This window comes from Salmo salar, chromosome ssa04 (assembly GCF_905237065.1).
Source record: "Salmo salar chromosome ssa04, Ssal_v3.1, whole genome shotgun sequence".
NCBI lineage: Eukaryota > Metazoa > Chordata > Actinopteri > Salmoniformes > Salmonidae > Salmo > Salmo salar.
Genome location: NC_059445.1, coordinates 67,626,130 through 67,651,078, shown reverse-complemented (window position 1 = coordinate 67,651,078; position 24,949 = coordinate 67,626,130). Strand labels below are relative to the sequence as shown.

Sequence of the window (24,949 nt, the reverse complement as noted above, 5' to 3'; positions counted from 1 at the left end):
AAAAATGGATGGGATGATTCTAAAGCTTATAAGAGCAGAGGATGTCTAGGAGAGACAGTGAGGATAGGAAACACGAGATAGAGAAGTAGGCAGAGGAAGTTGAAATTAGGCAGGGGAAGGCGTGTGGACGTTACCTTGTGGCCCCAGTGTAGGTACAGCTTCTGTCCCTCTGACAGCAGACACACAGCCAACAGCTACAAATTAAAAAACACACACACACACACACACACACACACAGATCATCAGAGAGCTAAGTACAGCATAGCCCTGGTACTGTATAGTACAGTATAGCCCTGGTACAGTATATCCCTGGTACAGTATATTCCTGGTACAGTAAAGCTCTGGTTCAGTACAGTATATCCCTGGTACAGTATATTCCTGGTACAGTAAGCTCTGGTTCAGTACAGTACATTCCTGGTACAGTACAGCTCTGGTTCAGTATAGTATAGCCCTGGTACAGTACATCTCTGGTACAGTATAGTACAGTATATTCCTGGTACAGTACAGCTCTGGTTCAGTACAGTATAGCCCTGGTACAGTACAGTATAGCTCTGGTTCAGTACAGTACATTCCTGGTACAGTACAGTATAGCTCTGGTTCAGTTCAGTACAGTATATTCCTGGTACAGTACAGCTCTGGTTCAGTACAGTATAGCTCTGGTTCAGTACAGTATAGCTCTGGTTCAGTACAGTATAGCTCTGGTTCAGTACAGTATATTCCTGGTAGAGTACAATATAACTCTGGTTCAGTACAGTACAGTAAATCCCTGGTACAGTACAGCTATGGTTCAGTATAGTACAGTATATTCCTGTTACAGTACAGCTCTGGCTCAGTACAGTACAGCCCTGGTACAGTACATCTCTGGTACAGTACAGTATATTCCTGGTACAGTACAGTATAGCTCTGGTTCAGTACAGTATAGCCCTGGCACAGTACAGTATAGCTCTGGTTCAGTACAGTATATTCCTGGTTCAGTACAGCTCTGGTTCAGTACATCCCTGGTACAGTACAGTACATCCCTGGTACAGTATAGTACAGTACATTCCTGGTAGAGTAAAATATAACTCTGGTTCAGTACAGTCCAGTAAATCCCTGGTAAAGTACAGCTATGGTTCAGTATAGTACAGTATATTCCTGGTACAGTACAGCTCTGGTACAGTATAGTACAGTATATTCCTGTTACAGTACAGCTCTGGCTCAGTACAGTAGAGTATATTCCTGGTACGGTAAAGTATACAGTACAGTTCTCATCACTAAGCTAAGGACCTTGGGACTAATCACCTCCCTCTGCAACTGGATCCTGGACCGACCCCAGGATCATGGGCCGACCCCAGGTGGTAAGTGTAGGTAACAACACATTCGCCATGCTGATCCTCAACACGGGGGCCCCTCAGGGGTGCGTGCTCAGTCCCCTCCTGTACTCCCGGTTCACTCATGACTGCACGGCCAGGCACAACTCAAACACCATCATTAAGTTGGCCAATGACACAACAGCGGTAGGCCTGATCAGCGACAACGATGAGACAGCCTATAGGGAGGAGGTCAGAGACCTGACTGTGTGGTGCAAGGACAACAACCTCTCCATCAACGTGATCAAGACAAAGGAAATTATTGTGGACTACAGGAAAAGGAGGACCGAGCACGCCCCCATTCTCATATACTGGACTGTAGTGGAGCAGGTTGAGAGCTGCAAGTTCCTTTCCGTCCACATCACCAACAAACTAACATGGTACAAGCACACCAAGACAGTCGTGAAGAGGGCACAACAGGAAACTGAAAAGATTTGGCATGGGTCCTCAGATGCTCAAACGGTTTTACAGCTGCACCATCGAGAGCATCCTGACGGGTTGCATCACTGCCTGGTATGGTAACGGCTCGGCCTCCGACTGCAAGGCACTACAGAGGGTAGTGAGTACGGCCCAGTACATCACCGTGGCCAAGCTTTCCTGCCATCCGGACCTCTATACCAGGCGGTGTCAGAGGAAGGCCCTAAAAATTGCCAAAGACTCCAGCCACCTTAGTTATAGACTGTTCTCTCTGCTATCACGGCAGGCAGTACCGGAGTGCCAAGTCCAGGTCCAAGAGGCTTCTAAACAGCTTCTACCCCCAAGCCATAAGACTCCTGAACATCTAATCAAATGGCTACCCAGACTATTTGCATTGCCCCCCCCCCACACACTGCTACTACTCTGTTATTATCTATGCATAGTCACTTTAATAACTCTACCTACATGTACATATTACCTCGATTACCTCAACACCGGTGCCCCCGCACATTGACTCTGTACCGGTACCCCTGTATGTAGTCCCACTATTGTTACTTACTGCTGCTCTTTAATTATTTGTTATTCTTATCTCTTACTTTTAGGTATTTTCTTAAAACTGCATTGTTGGTTAAGGGCTTGTAAGTAAGCATTTCACTGTAAGGTCTACTACACCTGTTATATTCAGCACGTGACAAATAAAATGTGATGTATAGCTCTGGTGCAATACAGTATATCCCTGGTACAGTACAGTATAGCTCTGGTTCAGTATAGTACAGTATATTCCTGGTACAGTACAGTATAGCTCTGGTTCAGTATAGTACAGTATATTCCTGGTACAGTACAGTATAGCTCTGGTTCAGTACAGTATATCCCTGGTACAGTACAGCTCTGGTTCAGTATATCCCTGGTACAGTACAGTATAGCTCTGGTTCAGTATAGTTCAGTATATCCCTGGTACAGTACAGTATAGCTCTGGTTCAGTACAGTATATCCCTGGTACAGTACAGTATAGCTCTGGTTCAGTATATCCCTGGTACAGTACAGTATAGCTCTGGTTCAGTATAGTACAGTATATCCCTGGTACAGTACAGTATAGCTCTGGTTCAGTATAGTACAGTATATCCCTGGGGGGATCCCCAGATTGATCTGTGACTGATTTATGCTTGCCCTCCAAACCCCCTTGTGGAGCCCCACAAACAAACACACCCCCCCCTCACCAGCAGCAGAGTGACGTAGCTGAAGAAGGCAGCAGCGATGACGAGCAACACCACAGACCAGGGGAACCAGAAACCCAGATTCCCAAAGTTAAACCTGGAGAAAGAGAGAGAAAATCGGAAGGAAGCAAGCGAGCGAGAGAGCAAGGATGGCGATGAGAGTTGAGAGGGGAGATGTGTGTGTGTGTGTGTGTGTGTGTGTGTGGGGGGGGTACTCAGGGCTCAATTGTCCCTCTAAACACTCTGACATCAATGCAAATGTAATCAAAAATCATATTAAACACTTATCAACAGTGTCATGTTTTTAAATTCACTGTTAGGCTACATTTTTTGACCTCACTGTGATGATCAATTTGAAGAAAGAAGTTCAACAACAGGTTGAAGCTGGAAAACATGGTCGTCGTGGATGTTGTTCCAAACAACACAATTGATGTTGTTTCAAAGCCAAATAATGAAATGGACAGCTATTTCTAAGGTGATGATTAATTTAAAGAATTTAAGACGTTGAATGTAGATCACTTATACACATATTAGAGCTTATGTATACGCCTATACAGAGCCTTCAGAAAATATTCATACCCCTTGACTTATTCCACATTTTGTTGTGTTACAACCTGAATTCTAAATGGATTAAACATATAATTGTTTTCACCCATCTAAAAACAGACACACAATACCCCATAATGACAAAGTGAAAACATATTTTTTGAAATGTAAATTATATATTTCTGTATTTAATTAAGTATTCACACCCAAGTCAATACTTTGTAGAAGCACCTTTGGCAGCGATTACAGCTGTGAGTCTTTCTGGATAAGTCTCTAAGAGCTTTCCACACCTGGATTGTGCAACATTTGCCCATTATCCTTTTCAAAATTCTTCAAGCTCTGTCAAATTGTTTGTTGATAATTGCTAGACATCATTTTCAGGTCTTGACATAGATTTTAAAGTAGATTTAGTCAAAACTGTAACTCGGTCACTCAGGAACATTCACTGTCTTCTTGGTAAGCAACTCCAGTGTAGATTTGGCCTTGTATTTTAGGTTATTGTCCTGCTGAAAGGTGAATTAATCTCCCAGTGTCTGGTGGAAAGCAGACTGAACCAGATTTTCCCCTAGGATTTTGCCTGTGCTTAGCTCAATTCCATGTATTTTTATCCTATAAAAACTCCCTGGTCCTTAACGATTACAAGCATTTTTATTTGATTTTTATTTCACCTTTATTTAACCAGGTAGGCTAGTTGAGAACAAGTTCACATTTACAACTGCGACCTGGCCAAGATAAAGCATAGCAATTCGACACATACAACAACAGAGTTACACATGGAATAAACAAACATACAGTCAATAATACAGTAGAACAAAAGAAAACAAAAGGTCTATATACAGTGAGTGCAAATGAGGTAAGTTAAGGCAATAAATAGGCCATGGTGGCGAAGTAATTACAATATAGCAATTAAACACTGGAATGGTAGATGTGCAGAAGACGAATGTGCAAGTAGAGATACTGGGGTGCAAAGGAGCAAGATAAATAAATAAATACAGTATGGGGATGAGGTAGGTAGATAGCCCATCTGTAAACAGCCCATCTATGTACAGGTGCAGTGATCTGTGAGCTGCTCTGACAGCAGGTGCTTAAAGCTAGTGAGGGAGATATGAGTCTCCAGCATCAGAGATTTTTTCAGTTCGTTCCAGTCATTGGCAGCAGAGAACTGGAAGGAAAGACGACCAAAGGAGGAATTGGCTTTGGGGGTGACCAGAGAGATATACCTGCTGGAGCGCGTGCTACGAGTGGGTGCTGCTATGGTGACCAGTGAGCTGAGATAAGGAGGGCTTTACCTAGCAGAGACTTGTAGATAACCTGTAGCCAGTGGGTTTGGCGACGAGTATGAAGCGAGGGCCAAAAAACGAGAGCGTACAGGTCGCAATCGTGGGTAGTGTATGGGGCTTTGGTGACAAAACGGATGGCACTGTGATAGACTGCATCCAGTTTGTTGAGTAGAGTGTTGGAGGCTATTTTATAGATGACGTCACCGAAGTCGAGGATCGGTAGGATGGTCAGTTTTACGAGGGTATGTTTGGCAGCATGAGTGAAGGATGCTTTGTTGCGATATAGGAAGCCGATTCTAGATTTAATTTTGGATTGGAGATGCTTAATGTGAGTCTGGAAGGAGAGTTTACAGTCTAACCAGACACCCAGGTATTTGTAGTTGCCCACGTATTCTAAGTCAGAGCCGTCCAGAGTAGTGATGCTGGATAGGCGAGCAGGTGCGGGCAGTGATCGATTGAATAGCATGCATTTAGTTTTACTTGCGTTTAAGAGCAGTTGGAGGCCACAGAAGGAGAGTTGTATGGCATTGAAGCTCGTCTGGAGGTTAGTTAACACAGTGTCAAAAGAGGGGCCAGAAGTATACAGAATGGTGTCGTCTGCGTAGAGGTGGATCAGAGAATCACCAGCAGCAAGAGCAACATCATTGATGTATACAGAGAAGAGAGTCGGCCCGAGAATTGAACCCTGTGGCACACCCATAGAGACTGCCAGAACTCTATCAGAGAAGTAGTTGGTAAACCAGGCGAGGCAATCATTTGGGAAACCAAGGCTGTCGAGTGTGCCAATAAGAATGTGGTGATTGACAGAGTCGAAAGCCTTGGCCAGGTCGATGAATACGGCTGCACAGTAATGTCTCTTATCAATGGCGGTTATGATGATGTTTAGGACCTTGAGCGTGGCTGAGGTGCACCCATGACCAGCTCTGAAACCAGATTGCATAGCGGAGAAGGTACAGTGGGATTCGAAATGGTCGGTAATCTGTTTGTTAAGTTGGCTTTCGAAGACCTTAGAAAGACAGGATGGGATAGATATAGGTCTGTAGCAGTTTGGGTCTAGAGTGTCACCCACTTTGAAGAGGGGGATGACCGCGGCAGCTTTCCAGTCTTTGGGAATCTCAGACCATACGAAAGAGAGGTTGAACAGGCTAGTAATAGGGGTTGCAACAATTTCGGCAGATAATTTTAGAAAGAGAGGGTCCAGATTGTCTAGCCCGGCTGATTTGTATAGGTCCAGATTCTACAGCTCTTTCAGAACATCAGCTATCTGGATTTGGGTGAAGGAGAAATGGTGGGGGCATACCCATAACATGATGCAGCCACCACTATGCTTGACAATATAGAGAGTGGTACTCAGTAATGTGTTGTATTGGATTTTCCCCAAACATAACACTTCTTATTCAGGACAAAAAGTGAATTGTTTTGCCACATTTCTTTGCAGTATTTGCCTTGTTGCAAACAGGATGCATATTTTGGATTTTCTTTTTCTTCTGTACAGGCTTCCTTCTTTTCACTCTGTCAATTAAGTTAGTATTGTGGAGTAGCTACGTTGTTGATCCAGCTTAAGTTTTCTCCTATCAGCCATTAAACTCTTAACTGTTTTAAAGTCACCATTGACCTCATTGTGAAATCCCTGAGCGGTTTCCTTCCTCTCTGGCAGGAAGGAAGTACGCCTGTATCTTTGTAGTGACTGGGTGTATTGATACACCATCCGAAGTGTAATTAATAACTTCACCATGCTCTAAAGGATAGTCAATGTCTGCTTTTGTATTTTTACCCATCTACCAATAGGGGCCCTTCTTTGCGAGGCATTGGAAAACCTCCCTCGACTTTGTGGTTGAATCTGTGTTTGAAATTCACTGCTTGACTGAGGGACCCCAAAATAATTGTATGTGTGTGGTATAGAGATGAGGTAGTCATTCAAAAATCATGTTAAGCACTACTGTTGCACATAGATTGAGTCATTGACTTTTTAAGCAAATTTGTACTCCTGAACTTATTTAGGCTTGCGCTTGCCATAACAAAGGGTTTGAATACTTTCTTGACTCAAGACATTTCAGCTTTCATTTGTAATTAATTTATAAACATTTTAAAAAACATAATTCCACTTTTACATTATAGGGTATTGTGTGTAGGAAAGTTACAAATTATATAAATGTAATCAATTATAAATTCAGTCTGTAACAAGTCAAGGGGTGTGAATACTTTCTGAAGGCACTGTATATGAGCCCAAGCCTGAAAAAAATTATGAATTAAAATAATGATTGTGCGGTTATACAATACATAACCTAATAGCCTACCGCATATTACGCATGCCAGAAAAACATAACAAAATACATACATTTAAGATGTCTTTGGTACATAATTGGTCTAGCCTATACTCCAAAACAAAATAAATTATAGTAATCGTCTTTGAGTGTGGACTGTATTATTACACATACTGGATGGACTGTTACCTTATGCTACACTCCAAACTTTCTATCCATGCGTCTGGGAGAGAATGTATAGGCCAAGACGATGCTATTGGTTCATTGATTGTGCAGGTCGGTTTAATGAGTTAGCCTACAATTATAGTGAATTTTGTATTTGATTTTGAATAGCCTAGTAATAGGGCCTTTTTTATATTTTCATAATTAATAGGCTGACAATACCTTTAGCTACAGAATATCTCCTCCTCTCGCTTCTTATTTCTTTCTCGAGCGTGCAGAGATGGGGCCTGTCAACAGTTTAATTAAATATGTTTCGTTGTTACTATTGATGTTCCTGTACAGATTTCTCTTGGTTTGGTCCCAAATGAAGCACTGGGTAGCTTTAGGATCATGGTTGGAGAGCCCATGACATACAGAGTTTGGGCGGAATATCACCTGTCTCTCAGCAAGAGGCTGCATGCTCCTCAAACAGTGGTTGATGTGTGAAATGAAAGAAGTGTTCTTATAAGCCCAGACATGTCCACAATCCTGTGTGAATGCAGAATTTTGATGGTTGCCTCTAAAAAGAGCAGAATCCCAGCTGCTACTGTATTTAAGTTAATTTCTCAGCTGCTCCACTATGTTATAAAACCGGAGGAACCTACCCAGTATAATTTCAACTAAGGGAAAGTGGCCTCCATTCGCTATTCCAGTGCATACGGATGACATGTCTTTTTCCCCCTGCCCCTGTTCCCTTGTTCCCCTGTTCCTGCTCATTTGATAATGCACCATTCCAAATCGAAATAAATGTTACATATTAGTAAAGACAAGATTACATTTAGAATAGTCTGATGGGTGAAAATATGATCGCTTGATGAGAGAACAGGGTGTGCAGCCTGAGGCAAAGAACAGAGCAAGCTTTTTATGCGACTTTTTCAAATAGTCAATAGCAATAGTTGTGGCTATACAGTAGGAGGTAATGTTGTTAATGTGATGCAGGAGAGGAGATTCTCCTGACAGGAACACCACTGAATCTCAATGAGATACTCCTGCTGCTACCGCTGCTGCCTGCCACAGAGTTGTGGTCTGGCCTTGCACGTGGTGTGTGTGTGTGTGTGTGTGTGTGTGTGTGTGTGTGTGTGTGTGTGTGTGTGTGTGTTTGAGTCATTATATATTTGAATGCTTGTTCATACTTAGATTTGTGTTTACATTACATTGTAGTCAGACCTACCATAATAGTCAGACCTACCAGTCAAAATCATTGTAGTCATTCTGAGCTTCACTCCAGAAGTAGAGGAAGACCAGTGTGAGACAGAATGTCACGATGAGGAGTGCAAAGCTGGCACATTCCAACTGCAGGGGAGAGAAACCCAATAAGTCCCACATAGTGACTTCATAACAAATGCATAACCCATATACTGTTGGCATGGAAATGTACACTAACAAGTAATTACCAGTGATGAGGATTGACCCCACAACATATTGGTGGCAAGGCAGGGATTCACGGCCAGAGCCACTACCTTCGCCAAACCTTTTTCACTTCTATTTGTGTTTTCCCCTGGCATATGAGGTAAACAACTCAAGCCTGGGCTAACATTAGTCAATGGACTGTCACACAGCAAGTTTTTGCAGCATTAAAAGGAAAACTCCACCCAGAAACTATTAGTCCATTGTTGCTATAGTCCCAAAAATGTTTTGCATGTCAGCAATCAAGTTTTCAAGATATATAACTTTCAAAATACAGCTGCTATTTCTGTATTTTGAAAGTTATATATCTTGAAAAGTTGATTGCTGACATGCAAAACATTTTTGGGACTATATCAACAGTAGAACAATGAAACAAATACTAAAAATGGGTGGAATTTTCCTTTAAATGCTCTTACAAAACACAAGAGTGCTATTCTTTGAAAGGGCTGAATGTATGCATTTATTGCATAGAATGCTTTCCATACAGTTGAGGGAATGCACTTTGAACTCTGAGGAGAGGGAGGAATGCGAAGAAAAGCTCCTTACTGGCTAAACAGTGATTGTAAAACTGTGACAGTAAAAATTATGTAAGACATGAAAGATATTGACAGAGTGAAGGAGAGAAAGAAAGAGAACTTGTGTGTGGACACGCATGCATATGTGCATGTGAGAGAGAGAGTACAGTGTAGTAGTAGTGTGTGTGAGTATAGTCTCTGTCAGGGGTATAAAACCATCCTGTGAAATGACCAGATATTTAACAAACAAAAACAACTTTTCACATCAAATGATCTCACTTGGGAACTCAATCCCCCCGTCCTGTCCCTGTTTGACCCCTGACATCCCTGACCTTGCTGCAGCAGCAGTCTCCCGGCATGGCGCGGGTCCTCTGGTAGCGTCTCCATTGACAGCCGTAGAGGCCGGCCAGGCATGAGACAAAGGGCTGGTGCTCGTAGCGCTGCAGTAGCCGACAGCGCACCACAGGCAGCTTCCCTAGGGTGGTCAGAGAGGGGGCCATGGCTCACACACACAACACCAATCACACACAAGAGATAGAGAGTGGAAGAAGTGGATGATGAGAGGAGCGTGAGGACCTGGGAATGAAGAGAGTAAAGGGAGAAATCGTGTTAATATTGTAGCGACCCAAACCAAAGCCTAACTGGCTACCCAGACTATTTGCATTGCCCCCCCCCCCCCCCGTCACAAGCGTTGTTGTAGGTAGTGGACCAAACTGCAGCGGGTATATTTATCTTCTTCTTTATTAAAGAAAAACACTTAAACAAAACAAACGACGAAAACAGTCCCGTAAGGTGCACAGACTATACAGGAAACAACCACCCACAAAACACAAGAGAAAACTAACCCACAAAACACAAGAGAAAACTAACCCAACTAAATATGGCCTCCAATTAGAGGCAACGACAACCAGCTGCTTCTAATTGGAGGTCCTACCAAAACCAACATAGAAATAGAAAAACTAGAACATAACCCAAAACCCCCCGAAACACACAAACCAAACACCCTCTGCCACGCCCTGACCAAACTACAATAACAAACAACCCCTTTTACTGGTCAGGACGTGACAGTAAAGGTGCAGACCACGGATGCACCGAAACACAAAACACCCCACAAAAATAACCCCAAACTAAAGGGAGGGAAGGGAGGGTGGCCGCTGTCACCGACGGCTCCCGTGCTACACCCCCCCTCCCCAATCCTCCAACTACGGAGGTGGCTCAGGCTCCGGTTTTAGTCCCCATTCAAACCTGCCCACCCCCCTTGAAAGCTCATGGCTGTAGACCACTGCTGAAGGATCTGGGCTCAGGAGCGTCGCTGGAGACCTCGGGCTCAGGAGCGTCGCTGGAGACCTCGGGCTCAGGAGCGTCGCTGGAGACCTCGGGCTCAGGAGCGTCGCTGGAGACCTCGGGCTCAGGAGCGTCGCTGGAGACCTCGGGCTCAGGAGCGTCGCTGGAGACCCCGGGCTCAGGAGCGTCGCTGCAGGCTCCGGACCGTGGGCCGTCTCTGCAGGCTCCGGACCGTGGGCCGTCTCTGCAGGCTCCGGACCGTGGGCCGTCTCTGCAGGCTCCGGACCGTGGGCCGTCTCTGCAGGCTCCGGACCGTGGGCCGTCTCTGCAGGCTCCGGACCGTGGGCCGTCTCTGCAGGCTCCGGACCGTGGGCCGTCTCTGCAGGCTCCGGACCGTGGGCCGTCTCTGCAGGCTCCGGACCGTGGGCCGTCTCTGCAGGCTCCGCCGGGCCGTCCTGCAGGCTCCGGACCGTGGGCCGTCTCTGCAGGCTCCGGACCGTGGGCCGTCTCTGCAGGCTCCGGACCGTGGGCCGTCTCTGCAGGCTCCGTCGGTTCCGGACTGTAGGACGTCGCCGGAAGCACTGGACGGGGAACTGTCGCCGGAAGCACTGGACGGGGAACTGTCGCCGGAAGCTCTGGACGGGGAACTGTCGCCGGAAGCTCTGGACGGGGAACTGTCGCCGGAAGCTCTGGACGGGGAACTGTCGCCGGAAGCTCTGGACGGGGACTGCGCATTGAACGCCTGATGCGTGGGGCTGGCTTTGGAGGCGCCAGACTAGTGACACGCACCACAGGGCTAGTGCGAGGAGCAGGAACAGGACATACTGGACTGGGCAGGCGCACTGAAGGCCTGATGCGTGGGGCTGGCTTTGGAGGTGCCAGACTATTTGACACGCACCACAGGGCTAGTGCGAGGAGCAGGAACAGGATACACTGGGTCTTGAATACGCACTGGAGGTCTGGAGCGCACAGCCTGCACAACCCGTCCTAGCTGGATTGTCACTGTAGCCCTGCACAGGGCGGAGTGCTGGCACAGGGCGAACTGGGCTGTGCCGAGGCATGATGGCTGCCGTGCGTAGAGCAGGCGCAGGGTAGCCTGGGCCTAGGAGACGCACTGGTGGCCAGATGTGCTGTGCCGGCGCACTTCTCCCTGGCTGGATGCCCACTCTAGCACGGCACTTGCAGGGGCTGGTATCAACCGTACCGGACTGTGCTTGCGGATGGGCGAGACCGTGCGCACTTCCGCATAGCACTTTTACTGGTCAGGACGTGACACCCCCCCTCTTTTACGCTGCTGCTACTCTGTTTATTATCTATGCATAATCACCTTAATACCTCTACCTACATGTACATATTACCTCGACTAACCGGTGCCCCCGCACATTGACTCTGTACCGGTACCCCCTGTATATTGCCTCGCTATTGTTATTTTACTGCTGCTCTTTAATTATTTGTAACTTTTTTTTTTATTAGTTAACACATATTTTTCTGAAAACTGAATTTTTGGTTAAGGGCTTGTAAGTAAGAATTTCACTGTAAGGTCTACACCGGTTGTATTCAGCACATGTGACAAATAAAATTTGATTTGATCTTGTCAAGGGGTTTCAGTTTTCACAAGGTCCCGGGTTCAAGCCCCGCTCGGGCCTTCAAGCCCCGCCTTCATCACAAAAGGTAGAGATTGTGGAGAAGGACAATGAGTAAAAAGAAGTCGAGTCTAACCTTAAACCTGGCTCCCAAACATTTAACAACTGCTGTAGGCCTGGATGATGAATCAATCAAACCATACTAGGTACGTGATTACAGGCTAGGTGAAGGACAAGCCCCATTCTGACACACATCGTCATTTTCACAATGCTTCAGTTTGGGATGGTTACAGTCTCTGAATTTGGGGATTTCTCTCTGAGGGATCCACAACTCACTAACTTGTACCTTGATTGTGGGCTAGTGGGCTACTACGTGTTAGTTGACCACCATCTATTATGTTTACTGTTAAATGACAAAGAAAGAGATTAGCCATGGATTACTGGAATAGCACTGTATAACAATTTATCCAAAAACAAATCATTTCGACTGTCAAATGTTTTCTTTCACAATATCAAAATAGAAACATCTCCTTGCTTTAAAGTCAAACCATATTTTTGGAAAGTTCATATGCTGAGCTAGCCATTAAAAAAGTATGGTCCACAGATCTAATTGAATCTGAAAATCCCTTTAACTAGAACATAATATGGAAAAATAGGACCTTGGCATCCCCTAATCCGAACCATAAATGTATACATAAATGTGTTCACAGTCTGTATTTAACACCAAGGAAACGTTTTATGATGAAATTTGTCCCAACTATTCACTGTGTCCCTTAAATCAGGTAGGCACATTCCTTCATATGATGTCGGAGTGCCCTGCAGTTAAAAATGCTTCTGGGGCAAAGTTACAACATTCATTTCGAAGTGCATGAATTTAAATATTCAATGCTTGCACCTATTATTTTATTTGACAATGATAACACCTTGAATCTCTCAATCAATCAGAGAAAAGTATTGCTGGCAGGCATCACTGGAGCGATATTTTTTTTTTGGGGGGGGGGTCTAAATGGCACCTCACTCTTTCCCATTTAACCAGGGATACAGTTACTGCTAGAAGTTATAACAAAATGATTGACAGCGAGAATGTGCTAGTAAAGGAACAATTGAGACTCTGGGGATGGATGGGTAGGAGTGGGACTGATAAGCAACCTCGTTTGGTGGGTGGAATGGGAAGGAGTGGGGCATGGTTTCCGGGTGGGGAGGGAGGATGCGGGCGGGCGGGTGGATGGGGAATGGATTGGGGTTATTTTGTATGCATTTCTTTGATTGTTTTTGTACCTGTAATCCCCCTCTGTAAAATGACTAAATTAAAGACATTTCACAAAAAATAAACTATTGTTGGTATTTATTTTTCATTTTTTTCTTAATATACAGTTGAAGTCGGAAGTTTACATACACTTAGGTCAGAGTCATTAAAACTAGTTTTTCAACCACTCCACAAATTTCTTGTTAACAAACTATAGTTTTGGCAAGTCGGTTAAGACATCTACTTTGTGCATGACACAAGTCATTTTTCCAACAATTGTTTACAGACAGATTATTTCACTTACCACAATTCCAGTGGGTCAGAAGTTTACATACACTAAGTTGACTGTGCCTTTAAACAGCTAGGAAAATTCCTGAAAATGATGTCATGGCTTTAGAAGCTTCTGATTGACATCATTTGAGTAAATTGGAGGTGTACCTGTGGATGTATTTCAAGGCCTACCTTCAAACTCAGTGCCTCTTTGCTTGACATCATGGGAAAATCAAAAGCAATCAGCCAAGACCTCAGAAAAAAGATTGTAGAACTCCACAAGTCTGGTTCATCCTTGGGAGCAATTTCCAAACGCCTGAAGGTACCACATTCATATGTACAAACAATACTACGCAAGTATGAACACCATGTGACCACGCAGCCGTCATACCGCTCAGGAAGGAGACGCGTTCTGTCTCCTAGAAATTAATGTACTTTGGTGCGAAACATGCAAATCAATCCCAGAACAACAGCAAAGGACCTTGTGAAGATGCTGGAGGAAACAGGCATAAAAGTATCTATATCCACAGTAAAACGAGTCCTGTATCGACATAACCTGAAAGGCCGCTCAGCAAGGAAGAGGCCACTGCTCCAAAACCGCCATAAAAAAGGCAGACTACGGTTTGCAACTGCACATGGGGACAAAGATCATACTTTTGGAGAAATGTCCTCTGGTCTGATGAAACAAAAATAGAACTGTTTGGCCATAATGACCATCGTTATGTTTGGAGGAAAAGGGGGATGCTTGCAAGCCGAAGAATACCATCCCAACCGTTAAGCACAGGGGTGGCAGCATCATGTTGTGGGGGTGCTTTTCTGCAGGGGGGGCTGGTGCACTTCATAAAATAGATGTCATCATGAGGATGGACAATTATGTGGATATACTGAAGAAACATCTCAAGACATCAGTCAGGAAGTTAAAGCTTGGTCGCAAATAGGTCTTCCAAATGAACAATGACCCCAAGCATACTTCCAAAGTTGTGGCAAAATGGCTTAAGGACAACAAAGTCAAGGTATTGGAGCGGCCATCACAAAGCCCTGACCTTAATCCTATAGAACATTTGTGGGCAGAACTGAAAAAGCTTTTGCGAGCAAGGAGGCCTACAAACCTGACTCAGTTACACCAGCTCTGTCAAGAGGAATGGGCCAAAATTCACCCAACTTATTGTGGGAAGCTTGTGGAAGGCTACCTGAAACGTTTGACACAAGTTAAACAATTTAAAGGCAATGCTACCAAATACTACGGGGGCCAGTATGAAAAAAAAAGGGGAGAAAAAAAACAAACATGAAATGTATCACTACTGTAAGTCGCTCTGGATAAGAGCGTCTGCTAAATGACTAAAGTGTAAATGTAAAATGTGGATGTTTTACAGCTTCCGTCCCTCTCCTCGCCCCGAACCAGGGACCCTCTGCACAAATCAACAAGTGACACCCACGAAGCATCGTTACCCATCGATCCACAAAAGCCGCGGCCCTTGCAGTGTAAGGGGAACAACTACTTAAGGTCGCAGAGCGAGTGACGTTGAAACGCTATTAACGCGCACCACCGCTAACTAACTAGCCATTTCACATCGGTTACATATGTAAACTTCTGACCCACTGGGAAAGTGATGAAAGAAATAAAACCTGAAAGAAATAATTATCTCCTATTATTCTGACATTTCACATTCTTAATATAAAGTGGTGATACTAACTGACCTAAAACAGGGAATTTTTACTAGGATTAAATGTCAGGAATTGTGAAAAACTGAGTTTAAATGTATTTGGCTAAGGTATATGTAAACTTCTGACTTCAACTGTATAATCTGTTGTTGGTGCCTAGGCTACTTAACGCGATCGTTATCTGACAACCAATGACAATATGCAGACATGCCATGCACTATGCTGAAAATGACAAATGTTTCTATGTTATTGGAAAAACTATTTGCATATGAATAGTAGCCCATAGGCTGCAGAAGTTAACGCCTTGATGTAGCTTGTATAGCCTATGTAGGCCTATAGTAGCTGCCCTATGGCGCGGAAATTTCCTCGGGGAACAACAGTATTTACCTGATACAGTAGGCTAACCTACGTGGACAGCTGTTCAAGTTCCAGTTTAAAACACCTATGATACAGAGTCGTCGTGCAGGAAATCGTGAATCCCCTAACATATTGACGAATTGTACACTGTCTGTTCAGGGAACTAGTCAGAGATACGTCTATCCTGTAAGACTGAAGTTATTCAAATGCTAAGAATGTCTATATGTAATATTCAATGCACATAAATGGCACACATGCAAATTATTCCCTATCTAAATCCTTTTCCCGATACTTTACTCTTTTAAATAACCTACCTCAGAAAAGAGTTCCGTTTGATTTCCTGAACTTCCGAAATCCTTGATGTGATGGTTACTCCAGGGGAAGCCGCAGTGCGTATAGTTCCTCTTCCCGGTAATGCACGCCGGCCAGGTAAAGGATACGGTGTTATGTCTAATTGACATCGACTGCCACCTGTTGCAAATGGAGATTTGCTTTCGTGTACAGTTGCGCTATTTCTTTCATCCGGACATCCCCCTCTACTGCACTGGCCTTTGATGTTGAATAACGACGGATACAACGTTACAATTTCCCGACTCTGTAGGCTACTCTTATCACATGACAGTGTGGAGTAGGCTATGGACTCGTTTAGTTACGGACAATATTGTAATCAGAGTTTCAATATCAGCTGACTATATTTCGTATGAAAAAACGTGTGTTATGCAGGGTGGAAAGCCCTAGGACAAATATGTGCTGTTCATTTGAATATGTATTGTGGAGGCGAGGGTTAGGGAATTAAATTGTAATCAAGTTTTTCAGTCTTACGTAACGTAAATCTTACAGCTGCAAATTTACAGCTTTACCAAAGATTTTTTATAACTACCCCAAGAGAGACCGCAGCCTGTCGTTTCCAATGGGAGCAAATTAATCACAGTGGGCAGAACAAGCAAGGAGATGAGCAGAGCCAAGCACGAGCTAGCGAGATCCTATTGGCGCGTTCGGGCATTCCCGTTAGGGAACACCTACTTTGAAGTGCGCGTGTACAATAACGCAATTCACCCTTGCACTCCTTCTAAACAACGCAATTTTTTAAAACTTTGGCAAAGGGTAAAGTCTACAAAACGGAGTACACTCTGTCCGTAACAGATTGTAGTTTTGGGAAGAGAAAGTGTATTGAGATTAAATGTTTCATCGATGAGAAAATTATCAGAATGTCTGCCAAAATCCATCTCAATCTTCTCCCACTGCCGGCCACTGGGCTTTACCTTATCTGGTAGTCGGTGGAAACGCAAACCGGATTCTTCAGATTTATACATCAGGTGAAACATCTGGCCCATCTGTGGCTTTACTGTGTGACATAATCAACTTTCAAAATAAAGGGCCCTAAGAAGTATTTCAAACTGTGCAACAAAGGGGGAAAAAGGTAGCCACAGACATTCTACAAGGATCTCTCTGTGTGTCCCTTTTTTCTTACACACTCAATTTGGCCACTATGAATTCTGAACAATAGTCTAATTTACAAAATAAACTAAACCATGATATTGTAGGGATTTCTGCTAACTGCGACAGTGTAACCCCCCTTGCCGGCCTCCAACAGGCCGACCTGCTAACCACTGCTCAAAAAACGGTTTAACCCTTTTGGGGGGATTGTAACAGGCCTAAGGCAAGGTTTGTTACACTATTCCCTCCTTTCGGGAGAGCGTGTCCCTATGCTTCTCCATACCAAGTACATCACACTTTACTATACCAAGTCGCTCACGTGTGCACGCCTCTCCGATGGCCCCCAAGGCAGCATTCCACCGCTGCCACCAATGTAGCAATTGTTGCTAACGACAACAGCCCATTGCTGGTCTCGAACTCAGTAATTATTTCTATAGGCTTGCTGCTTTGAATTTCTATTTTATTGACAGGACAGCTCTTGAACAAAAAGTCCTGCATATTCTCAGTAATATACATTTCTGGTACATATAGTAAATCAAATGAAAGACATAAAAATAGAAACAGATCCATGTTTTGAAAGATGCCATTTACTGGGTGGATTACCCAGATAATCCAATAGTATAGTCCATAATCTCATAAAAGACCTCTCCATTGCAAAGCAGATGCTGGGTGTGTGTAAGACTCTAACCATGAAAAAAGGGGTAGAACAAAGGACATGTTTCATGTTAGACAGCGCCATAGGAGTCTACTGCCATCTCAGGGAAAGCCCTGTTGGAAATCTGTCTGTTCTCTGCTGGTGTTTGAAGTATATGAGGTGCATTAGAAGTTGTTTGAAGCTGTGACACCAGCAGGTACCAGTTCCTTGTACAGCTTTCCCTCCCTCAATCCTAACCTTTAACCATTAGTGTGGAAAATTCTAAACTGACCCAAGATCAGCATCTAGGGGCAATTTAACCCTACTCTGTTTGATCAATAACAGCAAACTACACTCAAATCAAATCAAGTTTTATTGGTCACATACACATGGTTAGGAGATGTTAATGCAAGTGTAGCGAAATGCAGTAATATCTAACAAGTAATCTAACAATTACCCAACACACACAAATCTAAAGGAGTGAATGAGAATATGTACATATAAATATATGGATGAGCGATGGCCGAGCGGCATAGGCAAGGTGCAATAGGTGATGTAAAATACAGTATATACATATGATATGAGTAATGTAAGACATGTAAACATTATTAAAGTGGCATTATTTAAAGTGGCATTGTTTAAAGTGACTAGTGATCCATTTATTAAAGTGGCCAGTCATTGGGTCTCAATGCAGGCAGCAGCCTCTCTGAGTTAGTGATTGCCATTTAGCAGTCTGATGGCCTTGAGATAGAAGCTGTTTTTCAGTCTCTCGGTCCCTGCTTTGATGCACCTGTACTGACCTCGCCTTCTGAATGGTAGCGGTGTGAACAGGCAGTGGCTCGGGTGGTTGTTGTCCTTGATGATCTTTTTGGCCTTCCTGTGACATCGGGTGCTATAGGTGTCCTGGAGGGCAGGTAGTTTGCCCCCGGTGATGCGTTGTGCAGACTGCACCACCCTCTGGAGAGCCTTGTGGTTGAGGGCGGTGCAGTTGCTGTACCAGGCTGTGATACAGCCCGACAGGATGCTCTCAATTGTGCATCTGTAAAAGTTTGTCAGGGTTTTGGGTGACAAGCCAAATTTCTTCAGCCTCCTGAGGATGAAGAGGCGCTGTTGCGCCTTCTTCACCACACTGTCTGTGTGGTTGGACCATTTCAGTTTGTCTGTGATGTGTACGCTGAGTAACTTAACTTTCCACCTTCTCCACTGCTGTCCCTTCGATGTGGATAGGGGGGTCTGCTGTTTCCTGAAGTCCACGGTCATCTCCTTTGTTTTGTTGACGTTGAGTGAGAGGTTGTTTTCCTGACACCATACTCCGAGTGCCCTCACCTCCTCCCTGTAGGCTGTTTCGTCGTTGTTAGTAATCAAGCCTACTACTGTTTGTGTCGTCTGCAAACTTGATGATTGAGTTGGAGGCGTGCATAGCCACACAGTCATGGGTGAACAGGGAGTACAGGAGGGGGCTGAGCACACACCCTTGTGGGGCCCCAGTGTTGAGGGTCAGCGAAGTGGAGATGTTGTTTCCTATCTTCACCACATGGGGGCGGCCCGTCAGAGAGTCCAGGACCCAATTGCACAGGGCGGTGTTGAGACCCAGGGCCTCCAGCTTGATGATGAGCTTGGAGGGTACTATGGTGTTGAATGCTGAGCTGTAGTCAATGAACAGCATTCTTACATGGGTATTCCTCTTGTCCAGATGGGATAGGGCAGTATGCAGTGTGATGGCGATTGCATCGTCTGTGGTCCTGTTGGGGCAAACTGTATGCAAACTGAAGTGGGTCTAGGGTGGCCAGCAAGGTGGAGGTGATATGGTCCTTGACTAGTCTCTCAAAGCACTTCATGATGACAGAAGTGAGTGCTACGGGGCGGTAGTTATCTTTTCCTTCTTGGGTACAGGAACAATGGTGGCCATCTTGAAGCATGTGGGGACAGCAGACTGTGATAGGGAGCGATTGAATATGTCCGTAAACACACCAGCCAGCTGGTCTGCGCATGCTATGAGGACGCAGCTAGGGATGCCGTCTGGGCCAGCAGCCTTGAGAGGGTTAACACATTTAAATGTTTTACTCACGTCGGCCACGGAGAAGGAGAGGGGAGGGCACAGTCCTTGTTAGCGGCTGCGACGGTGGCACTGTATTATCCTCAAAACGGGCAAAGAAGGTGTTTAGTTTGTCTGGAAGCATGACTTCAGTGTCCATGACGTGGCTGGTTTTCTTTTTGTAGCCCGTGATTTCCTGTAGACCCTGCCACATACGTCTCGTGTCTGAGCCATTGCATTGCGACTCCACTTGGTCCCTGTAGCAACATTTCACTTGTTTGATTGCCTTGTGGAGGGAATAACTACATTGTTTATATTCAGCCATATTCCCAGACCTCTTTCCATGGTTAAATGATATTGTTTGCGCTTTCAGTTTTGCGCGAATGCTGCCATCCATCCACGGTTTCTGGTTAGGGTAGGTTTTAATAGTCACAGTGGGTACAACATCTCCAATGCACTTCCTTATGAACTTACTCACCGAGTCAGTGTATAGATTGATGTTGTTCTCTGAGGCTGACCGGAACATATCCCAGTCCACATGATCAAAACAATCTTGAAGCGTGGATTCCGATTGATCAGACCAGCATTGAATGGTTCTAGTCACTGGTACATCCTGTTTAAGTTTCTGCCTATAAGACGGTAGGAGTAAGATGGCGTCATGGTCGGATTTTCCGAAGGGAAGGCGGGGGAGAGATTTGTATGCATCGTGGAAGTTAGAGTAGCAGTAAATCGAGTGTGTTACCCCCACGAGTACTGCAATCAATATGCTGATAGAATTTAGGTAGCATTATTCTCAAATTTGCTTTGTAAAAATCCCCAGCTACAATGAATGCAGCCTCAGGATATATGGTTTCCAGTTTACATAAAGTCCAGTGAAGTTCCCTGAGGGCTGTCATGGTGTCTGCTTGAGGGGGAATGTACACAGCTGTGACGATAACTGACGAGTATTCTCTTGGGAGGTAATATGGCCGCCATTTGAGTGTAAGGAATTCTAGGTCGGGTGAGCAGAAGGACTTGAGTTCCTGTATGTTGTTATGATTACACCATGGGTCATTAATCATGAAGCATACACATGGCGAGTAGTATACTCGGGAGCGGTGGGCGATGTGCACATCTTCGGAGCCTGATCAGGAGGCCACTCCGTCTGCCCCTTCCGCGGCGCCGTTGTTTTGAGTTGGCTTCTGGGATTAGATCCATTGTCCTGGGTGGTGGTCCAAAACAGAAGATCCGCTTCGGGAAAGTCGTATTCCTGGTCGTAATGTTGGTAAATTGACATCGCTCTTATATCCAATAGTTCTTCCCGGCTGTATGTAAAAAGACTTAAGATTTCCTGGGGTAACAATGTAAGAAATAATACAGTTGAAGTCTGAAGTTTACATACTTTTACTACTAGTATTTGGCTAAGGTGTAAGTAAACATTCCCTGTCTTAGGTCAGTTAGGATCACCACTTATTTTACGAATGTGAAATGTCAGAATATTAGTAGAATGATTTATTTCAGCTTTTGTTTCTTTCATCATCACATTCCCATTGGGTCAGAAGTTTACATACACTCAATTAGTATTTGGTAGCATTGCCTTTAAATTGTTTAACTTGGGTCAAATGTTTCGGGTAGTCTTCCACAAGCTTCCTACAATAAGTTGGGCAAATTTTGTCCCATTCCTCCTGACAGAGCTGGTTTAACTGAGTCAGGTTTGTAGGCCTCCTTGCTCACACATGCTTTTTCAGTTCTGCCCACAAATTTACTATGGGATTGAGGTCAGGGCTTTGTGATGGCCAGTCCAATACCTTGACTTTGTTGTCCTTAAGCCATTTTGCCACAACTTTGGAAGTATGGAAGTGTCATTGTCCATTTGGAAGACCCATTTGTTACCAAGCTTTAACTTCCTGACTGATGTCTTGAGATGTTGCTTCAATATATCCACATAATTGTCCATCCTCATGAAGCCATCTATTTTGTGAAGTGCACCAGTCCCTCCTGCAGAAATGCACCCCCACAACATGATGATGCCACTCCCGTGCTTCACGGTTGGGATGGTGTTCTTCGGCTTGCAAGCTTCCCCCTATTTCCTCCAAACATAACGATGGTCATTATGGCCAAACAGTTCTATGTTTGTTTCATCAGACCAGAGGATATTTCTCCAAAAGTACGATCTTTCTCCCCATGTGCAGTTGCAAACCGTAGTCTGCCTTTTTTATGGCAGGTTTAGAGCAGTGGCTTCTTCCTTGCTGAGCGGCCTTTCAGGTTATGTCGATACAGGACTCGTTTTACTATGGATATAGATACTTTTGTACCTGTTTCCTCCAGCATCTTCACAAGGTCCTTTGCTATTGTTCTGGGATTGATTTGCATGTTTTGCACCAAAGTACGTTCATCTCTAGGAGACAGAACGCGTCTCCTTCCTGAGCGGTATGATGGCTGCGTGGTCCCATGGTGTTTATCCTTGCGTACTATTGTTTGTACAGATAATAGTGGTACCTTCAGGCATTTGGAAATTGTTCCCATGGATGAACCAGACTTGTGGAGGTCTACAATTTTCTTTCTGAGGTCTTGGCTGATTGCTTTTGATTTTCCCATGATGTCAAGCAAAGAGGCACTGAGTTTTAAGGTAGGCCTTGAAATACATCCACAGGTACACCTCCAATTTACTCAAATGATGTCAATCAGAAGCTTCTAAAGCCATGACACCATTTTCTGGAATTTTCCAAGCTGTTTAAAGGCACAGTCAACTTAGTGTATGTAAACTTTTGACCCACTGGAATTGTGATACAGTAAATTATAAGTGAAATAATCTGTCTGTAAACAATTGTTGGAAAAATGACTTGTGTCATGCACAAAGTAGATGTCTTAACCGACTTGCCAAAACTATAGTTTGTTAACATGAAATTTGTGGAGTGGTTGAAAAACGAGTTTTAATGACTCCAACCTAAGTGTATGTAAACTTCCGACTTCAACTGTACATAAAAAAAAAAGCGAGGCGACCATCTCTAGAATGAAGAATGATTATATCTGATAGAAGTCATAACCAACCAATCACAGCAACTCCAAAGTGTGATATAATACAGGCTATACAACAGGTGGGTCTAATCCTGGACGCTGATTGGTTAAAACCGTATTCCAGCCGGTGTCTATTCCACAAAGGTACCACCGGCTAAAGCTATGACATTGAAATGACTATTTATTCTGTTCCATCTCACTGCGCAATCCACTGTCTCATCAGCCCAGCAAGACAATTTACAAACTTGTTCTCCACTGTAAAAAGCATCTAGACATTATCTCCAATTTATTTTAGACTAGCAATTGGTTTTCAATAGCAGTGATTTGCATAAACTTTGCTGTCTGTCCCTCTGACATTAGCAACATTATTTTAATATTGAAATTCGAGCTCCAGCTGTCCCATAGTAATGAACGTGTAGGGGTCGGGACGAGACAGACAGGCAGACAGCTAGCTTTTCTCAGCCAGTCATGAATCTGCATTTTTATGAATATATACAAAGAAATTTCACTAGAAAACAGTTTCAACAAATGAAAATGCAGCTACTTTGATGTTATTCTTGCTGCACTGTTTGACGTGACTGTATGTTAGCCGTAGTTGGCTAGCTAGCAAGCAAGGGATAAGAACGTTGCCAGCCAGTATTGCAATAGAACATTTAGAACGAACGACTGGGTTGCGTCCATAGATACAGAACAAAAAGACTTAATGACTGGGTCGCGTCTCTGGCAACCGAACCGGTAGAACCGGTAGTAACCCTACATTTGTGACAGGACTAGATCTCATGGAAGGATGAAATAGTATGAATAAATTCATCAAAATAAAAATTTTAATGAAAATATGTTAATCATTATTTGATTATGTTGGTAACCCGTTGAATAAAAGTGATAATGCCCTCGAAGTTGGTGTTTGGAGGATATAGTACTGGCACGGTTTGCCGACCCTCGACTTCATCTCGGCCTAACAACACCTGTGCCAATATATCCTCCAAACACCGGCTTCATGGGCATTATCACTATTATAATGAAATACTGTCTTTGTTCATGTGATAGAAGGCAATGCCATACCCAATTACAGAAGCCAACTGGCCACTATGTTTCAGCCAATTACTGAGCACAATACTAGTTTCATAACAGAGGCTATGTTACCTAACCTGCACATGTGTCATACACTCAGGAGAAAGTGTCTTAGCACAAACTTACAGGCTGTGGCCACCCAATTGAAAGGCAAAATCCACACAAAGTAATCCTCCGAAACACAGCGATTCAAAGCTGTGATTGTCCCTAATTGCCCTAACGAGTTGTCCTAATGAGGCCATGACCTCACACAATAACACCAATGTACTGCCCAGTGCCCACCCATTCTCTCACTGAAGAGAAAAACAAAACTAACAATGCAGTCAGTTTAGATGTAATCAACTTCCAAATGGTTTATTTAATAGATTCACACACTTATACAGTACTGTATGTTGGTCTATGTATGGGCACTCAAAAGTACTGTCATGAGTTACCGGTACTGGGTTACCAATGATTCCAAGGAGCATCAGTGTCAATTGTGCCTACTGTTTGTCATAATAAATGTACTTAATTTGAGTAAATTGAACTCCTAAATAAGGAATGTTGTCATTTTTATGAGCTACATTGATACTATTTTCCTTCTAAACATTTTTCACACCATCGTGGCACTTTTGTTTTATGTGTTGTTATAGCATTCAACCAACAATGTATTGTGCATTTGTTTGTTTTTTTAAATATCGAAAACTGAAAATCCATGATAATTTTGTAATAATCGAACCAAAACCAACCAACCTCAAAAAGCAATAATCACTCAGCACTACTAAAGTCCCTGATGCACAGAGCAGACTGGATTTTCCTGAGGTAATGGATTGTCCTGATAGCACGGTGGAGGAACAAAGCACCTTAATCGTCTCCAGTTGGCTAAATGCCCAGAGGCCAATCAAACCATAACACACAAAAACACAATTTTAACTCTTGCCATATATTTTGTGCATTTTCCACAGTTGCATCCTGTCAGAGCTAATAGTGGTGGAGTCCACACCATGAATTGCTCCACAGAGTGGTTGAGGCACTGTCTTTTTCACAGTGTGTCTGACTGGAACATAACAGTTGCTTGCTCACAGCTCAGCCTGATACAGTGACAGCAGAACATCAAGTCCCTCATCGATGCTTTTCTCTCCTTTGTGTCCAAGACTTCGTGGTCAATGATGTTCATAACATTCTTCTGAAAGTGAGGAAG

At 44.0% G+C, this 24,949-nt stretch overlaps 2 protein-coding genes across 3 annotated transcripts in view; both read right to left on the bottom strand.

The window, feature by feature from the left end:
- The window catches only part of LOC106603710 (glycerophosphodiester phosphodiesterase domain-containing protein 5), a 29,548-nt gene extending 13,063 nt beyond the window's left edge, over window positions 1-16,485 (bottom strand). The window contains exons 1-5 of one of the 2 annotated variants that reach the window (XM_014197717.2): window positions 15,910-16,485; window positions 9,526-9,769; window positions 8,461-8,564; window positions 2,984-3,077; window positions 135-194 (exon numbers count right to left, since the gene is read on the bottom strand). In XM_014197717.2, the coding sequence (XP_014053192.1) occupies window positions 135-194; window positions 2,984-3,077; window positions 8,461-8,564; window positions 9,526-9,693 (426 nt within the window). In that variant the 5' untranslated portion in view covers window positions 9,694-9,769; window positions 15,910-16,485. The remainder of the gene's footprint in view (window positions 1-134; window positions 195-2,983; window positions 3,078-8,460; window positions 8,565-9,525; window positions 9,770-15,909) is intronic. The other variant, XM_014197718.2, reaches the window with a different exon arrangement.
- A 7,611-nt stretch (window positions 16,486-24,096) lies between these two features.
- Window positions 24,097-24,949, bottom strand: part of LOC106603712 (methylosome subunit pICln) — a 30,254-nt gene continuing 29,401 nt past the window's right edge. Inside the window, exon 6 of the mRNA XM_045717271.1 lies at window positions 24,097-24,934. Coding sequence (XP_045573227.1) covers window positions 24,912-24,934 — 23 coding nt within the window. The 3' untranslated portion in view covers window positions 24,097-24,911. The remainder of the gene's footprint in view (window positions 24,935-24,949) is intronic.